Here is a 5,305-nt window from a genome sequence, read left to right on the forward strand (position 1 = left end):
TATATATATATATATATATATATATATATATATGCATGATTGTATGGGTCTTCTTTTTTTCGAAATGAATTGAGGTTTTTTTTTCCTTTTGCTGCTGCCGCCACTGTTGTCATCACACGTGTTGCCCCCGTGAGGTTTCCTGCCTTGCCTACTTGTTTGTATCTTGTTTATTGGTTTCTCATGATACGAGGAAAGTACAGTATTGTTGTGTCTGGGAGGTTGCAGTGTGCCTCCCTTCCACCGTTCATTATCGGCGCAGAGCCATGTCTTGACGTTACTGCGGGCGGTTGTATCAAGGCATTTTGCGCAAGTTCCCACGGAACCTCGTGGTGTTTGATGGTCACTGCCTCATGTGCCAGGCCCGGGTCCAGTACGTGCTGGGGCGCAACTTCTCGTACTTTAGTTTATTCCGTCTCACGCAGGGCGTGGACTCGGTGAGGCTTGCGTGGAACAAAGTGTTGTTTTGCAGATTTGACTCCGTGCAGTGGCGTGAGTTACGTCGCAATTTTCCCCATCTTTTGAACGGGGCTGATGCCGTTGCACTGATTGAGAAGGTGCCCTCACAGACGGCTTCCTTCTTACGTCTTGTGAGGCAACGACAACTAAGGTGGCCTTCGCAGGGGCGAACAAGAGGTGTGAACAGCGTGAACAACAAAAAAGCGGCAGTAACATGTTTACGCCGCACAATATTTTGTCTCCTCTTGCCTCATCTACTCTTATCGCTGCGGGGGAGGGCTAACTGAGGGCCTTGATGCGGGGGAGGGGGAGGTTGACATTCTTGTTCCTGTAAAGTAGGAGGCGGTGTGCCGTATTGGGATGAAGCTGGGCCGTTGGCTACCACGAGCGTTTTTTCACTGTCTGTATTACATGCTCCCGCGGTGACTCGGTGATCTCTGGTTCGACCACGTCTTGCGGCGGAGGCTACTGTGGGGTACCTCGGAATAGGATGCGGTGCGTTATCCGAAGCGGGCGATTGGGCTGAAGGAACGCACATGGAAGCGATGAGGCGCACGTTGTGGTGTGCCTCAATTTGCGGTCTTGTTATGACGCTATGCGGGGTGGGGGTGAGAACACACAACTCTATCCCCTCAGAAAAAAAGGATCAAACGCGATACCTTCCTGACGAGGGTGAAAGTAGCAATGGAGGGGTGGATGCGAGTAGGGGGAGGGGGGAACCATGTTTCTCTTTAGGCGTATACACCTCTACTCTCTGTGTCAGTATGTGCAGTGCCTGAGTTTGTGCTGTTTTTTCGCTCACTCACGGATGATGTGCGTCGTCGCACACGTGTAGTACCAGTTGTCGTAACCATTTTGGGAGGGGGGCGCTGCAGCGCCACGACGAGTGCCAAACAACAAACGGAAAAACATAAACAAAACAAATTGAGTAGTGCAGAGGGCCCAAGTGATTATTTTCTGCACTCATGCCTTGTGGGCGGCTAGTTTACGCGAGTTGTTTACAACAGGCAACGATGGGGACGTTGTTTGTGTAGCGGAGGCGATTCACGTCCATTATGAGTCGCTTTGGGTCTGCCGTGGCGTCACATGTGGCTTCATTAACGGACACGCATCTCATGCCACTCAGCGAGCGATGCATCATGTAACCGCGTCGTCCATATCCACAACGGACGTCCATGCATGAAAATCTGGCGGAACGACTAGCCTTGCAGCGAAGTCTACGGGCTCACCCCGTGCCTTCGCAGGCTGTTGTATCCAAGGACAAGTTGTGCATTGACCTCGTCTAGCCCGTGACTGCGCTTCGTGCCGTGGCACCCAAAAAAGAAAAGGAGGCATTGACGGTGAGGGATGCCGCCGCTGCAGATGGTGGTGTTGTTACTTATGCCAGCTCGCAGCAAACCGTGGAATTGGCTCCGGAAACCGTGAGTCGTAGAGGCTTTAAGGGGAATCCCCTTGAAGAGCACCGGACACGTTTTCTTGCCGAGTTTCTTAGGGTGTTTTCCCCGAGCACAGACGCCATTGGCGCCGATGTAATTGTCTATGGGCGCCGCGGCATCACCATTACCGATGTTGTTCCCGTTGGCAATTACGCCGTCTGCCTAGTTTTTTCGGACGGCTACTCTGGTGGCATTTACCCGTATGACTACCTCTTCCACCTCAGCCGCGAAAAGTACTGATACATGCGAGAGCACATCCGGCGTTTGCGAGCGAAGCTCAAGTCGAGAGGCCCGCCTAAGCGTGCGCCCTCGCAGCGTTTGTCACGTGTTTGAAGCGCATCGAAGTAAAAGGGACCACAGGAGAAGAGCTGCACGTACAAAAGGTGAAAATGAGGTGCACGCAATTTTGTTTGTATTTGTCTGTGTGCCAATTTTTATCTTTTTTCTGCGTGTGTGTGTGTGTCTTCCATTTCTATTCACTTGGTGCTCCTCGTTTTGTGGGGGGTCGCGGCTGCAGTCTTTTTTTTTTTTATTTATTTATCGTTGACACCTCTCACCACCTACGTTAACGTCAAAAGGGGCCGTCCCGCGATTGATTCATTGGCCTTATCATCATTGCACTGTGTGTGTGGGTGTGTTTGTGCTGGTTGCAATGGAGTCCCTGCTTCATCCGTTTGTGCGGCACCTTAACCGTTGTGGCGCGGTGGCGTACATGGGCTTGCAAGTGGGTGGTATTGTCACTCTTTTCTGCGGTATCTCGCTGATCGTTGGATGCACTGTGACCTTCGCCCGCATCGCCCTGCCGTTGCTGGCGACACCGGGGACCCCGTACTTTATGCTCCTGTGGTTCACGTGTAGTGTGTTATCGTTTGCTATTTTGTTCAATTACGTGGCGGCGGCGTCGTTTCGAGGCCCCTGCGTAGATGCGGAGGAGACGAGGCGGTTGGCGGTTGAGGGAGAGTTGCTGCCGTTGCGGCAACGCTATCGCTTGTTAGATGCGCCTGCACGTCACTGTGGAAAGTGTCGCCGTTATAGAGCCCCCCGTGAGCACCACTGCCGCGTGTGCAACCGATGTGTGACGAAGATGGACCATCACTGCCCCTGGATCAACAACTGCGTCGATGCTGAAAATCAACGCTACTTTTTTCTGCTTGTCATGTATTTGTTTGTGTCCACAGGTATTGCCTTTACTCTGATCTCCATTGCGTATGTGCGGTTACGTTGGCACAGTGCAGCCAAGCTAAGCATATATGGTCCTTGCAGCTACCGTCTGTCAAGTTTTCCTTTGTTTTTTGCGTGGATTTTGTGTGGGACAATTTTTATTTGCATGATTTTTTTTGTTGGCTGGAACCTGCTTCATATTCTGAAAAACGAGACGCAGATTGAGCGCATTATTCTGGAAGAGAAGGAAAGGCAGTCGCAAAACATGATGGTGCCGTTTCGCAATCCGTATGATCTTGGTCGCTGGCGCAATATATTAATGCTGTTCGAGACGAGGGATGATCCGGTGCTTCAGTGGACCTGTAATGGGGGCACCATGACGAAGGTTGTGCTGCTCCTGTGGCTTGCACTTCCAACGTTCCGGTCCTCTAGCTGTGACGGCGTCCACTACCCTACCTTTGATGACGAGCTGCTGTTGCCGGTGTAGCAGGGCACAGGGAAGGGGCACGGCGGTCAAGTGACACATGAGTTAAAAGCAGTGACCAAACTCTGCTGTTCATGATTTTCCACTCCTTCTGTTTCTTACAAACGCCTCTCTCTCTCTCTCTCTGTGTGTGTGTGTGTGTGTGTGTGTGCTTATGTGTGTCTGAGCTGTCCTGCCTCTTTACAATAAAAAAAAAACATATTTATTTATTTATTTTCTCCATTTTTTGCGCATGGCGCGTTTTTTGTATTGTTTTTCTTATCGGTCAAATTACTTTCAATCTTCCGTTTGCGATTTCTTTATTTCTCTATTTTTCTTACTATATTACTTGTCTCCTGTTGGGATGTCGGCCACAGCTACGTAGTCGGAATGTTTCCGTGGTTTATGGTCACGAACGCCGGGGTGTTTCTTGTCCTGCTCCTCGTCACGGCTGTGCCTCCGCTGTTTATTTACAACCCCGAGAAACACCCCGGGGAATCGCTTGGGCCACCCCCAGCTGCCGGCATCTTCTACGACAGCGCACCGAATTTCTCGGTGCGGCAGAAGCTCTACATACTTTTTACGCTGCCAGTGTGCGCATTACTGAATTCTCTGCTCGTGTACGTTACCTACTATCGTCACCTTCGGCATATTCAGTTTAGAGCCGAGCTGAGCTTGGTGGCGCATGCAAACCTAAAAACGGTTGTCATGATTTTTACCGAAGAGCAGCAGCTCAGTGATTACAGCGGCGTGACTCCGGTGGGGGGTACTTGCAGCAGTAGGGGGCCAGCGAATCACAACCTTCTTGCGGTGCGCTTTAACGGCAGCAAGGCCGGTCTCAATTATCCGTGCTTAGACAATCAACAACATGTTAGGCCGTCGGGCATTTCTTTGGATAGGTTATCCACATCGACATGGTTTCCTGAGCTGCAGGAGTTGCAGGAGGCTGTTGAAGCACAATTTCTTCGACGTGCAGAGGTGGCGCGGGCTGCCGCATTTCAGTGTTTTTGCCAGGAGGTACTGACGCGCGTTGAGAAACGGATGAAGCTAGAGGAAGGAAGCATGGCAAACGGCATTCGTCTGCTTCTGCAGCAGCAAACAGAGTGGGTGCCTGCGCCTATGATGCGGGTACACCTAAGGAGGATTGAGCTGGAGCGGAGGCACACAAACGCCAATGAAAACAACTTGGAATCAGAGCCGTAGAGGCAATATTCTTGACGGGGTGCGTCGTGATGGCTTCCGCCCCAATAACGAGAAACTGTTTTCTTATTGGATGATGTGCCCTGTCAGAGTAAATTTACGATTTTTATTTCTTTTTTTTTTTGTATTATTATTCCATATTATTTCTTAATTTCAGCTTTTAGCACCTTTGGGTCATGGCTCCTTAATATTATTTGTGGCCTTCTTCATATCTCTCTTGATAAATGCAGCAGGAACAACGCTTGTATTTTGTTGTTGGTTTTTTTTTCTTTCGTTCTTTCTTCTTGTTACTTTTGTGCCGTGACGGAGGGGCGACTCGTGTGGTGGGTCACGCTGACTTATTTGTCTTTTGTGGTTTCTATCCCTCTGTTCTGCTGCGTTCCACCCCTTGGTTGTGTGAAGGTTCATTGTGTGTGTGTTTGTCAAACAGGATTGCATTGTGGGCTTTGTTGCAAGAGGGAGGTCTTTTCAGCTTCTCCCCGTTTCACATGGATGTGACAGCGGGGTTACCGGCATTGCGGACCTCAACGCCTTGCGTCTCTTCACAGCCTTTTGTTCATTCGTTCATTTGTTCATTCATTTATAAGTT

The 5,305-nt window shown here is 50.2% G+C and overlaps 3 protein-coding genes and 1 pseudogene across 3 annotated transcripts, besides 6 other annotated features; all 4 read left to right on the forward strand.

Annotated features, from left to right (window-relative positions):
• Positions 1 to 33: a microsatellite.
• Positions 34 to 350: 317 nt separating this feature from the next.
• Positions 351 to 743, forward strand: TraAM80_02712 (uncharacterized protein; the record flags this gene model as incomplete). Its single annotated transcript, XM_029379707.1, has 1 exon — positions 351 to 743. One exon carries the CDS (start codon positions 351 to 353, stop codon positions 741 to 743), a length of 393 nt encoding a protein of 130 aa, XP_029240425.1.
• Positions 744 to 1,426: 683 nt separating this feature from the next.
• Positions 1,427 to 2,261, forward strand: TraAM80_02713 (hypothetical protein; annotated as a pseudogene).
• Positions 2,262 to 2,513: 252 nt separating this feature from the next.
• Positions 2,514 to 2,535: a microsatellite.
• Positions 2,536 to 2,544: 9 nt separating this feature from the next.
• On the forward strand, positions 2,545 to 3,540 carry TraAM80_02714 (zinc finger domain-like protein; the record flags this gene model as incomplete). The annotated part of the gene is made up of 1 exon (XM_029379708.1): positions 2,545 to 3,540. One exon carries the CDS (start codon positions 2,545 to 2,547, stop codon positions 3,538 to 3,540), a length of 996 nt encoding a protein of 331 aa, XP_029240426.1.
• Positions 3,541 to 3,645: 105 nt separating this feature from the next.
• Positions 3,646 to 3,662: a microsatellite.
• Positions 3,663 to 3,688: a microsatellite.
• A 233-nt stretch (positions 3,689 to 3,921) lies between these two features.
• Positions 3,922 to 4,719, forward strand: TraAM80_02715 (uncharacterized protein; the record flags this gene model as incomplete). Its single annotated transcript, XM_029379709.1, has 1 exon — positions 3,922 to 4,719. One exon carries the CDS (start codon positions 3,922 to 3,924, stop codon positions 4,717 to 4,719), a length of 798 nt encoding a protein of 265 aa, XP_029240427.1.
• Positions 4,720 to 4,819: 100 nt separating this feature from the next.
• Positions 4,820 to 4,851: a microsatellite.
• A 420-nt stretch (positions 4,852 to 5,271) lies between these two features.
• Positions 5,272 to 5,300: a microsatellite.
• Positions 5,301 to 5,305: the final 5 nt, after the last annotated feature.

The sequence above is a fragment of the Trypanosoma rangeli genome (assembly GCF_003719475.1).
Source record: "Trypanosoma rangeli strain AM80 chromosome Unknown Tra_15.4_contig_00064, whole genome shotgun sequence".
Classification (NCBI taxonomy): Eukaryota; Euglenozoa; class Kinetoplastea; order Trypanosomatida; family Trypanosomatidae; genus Trypanosoma; species Trypanosoma rangeli.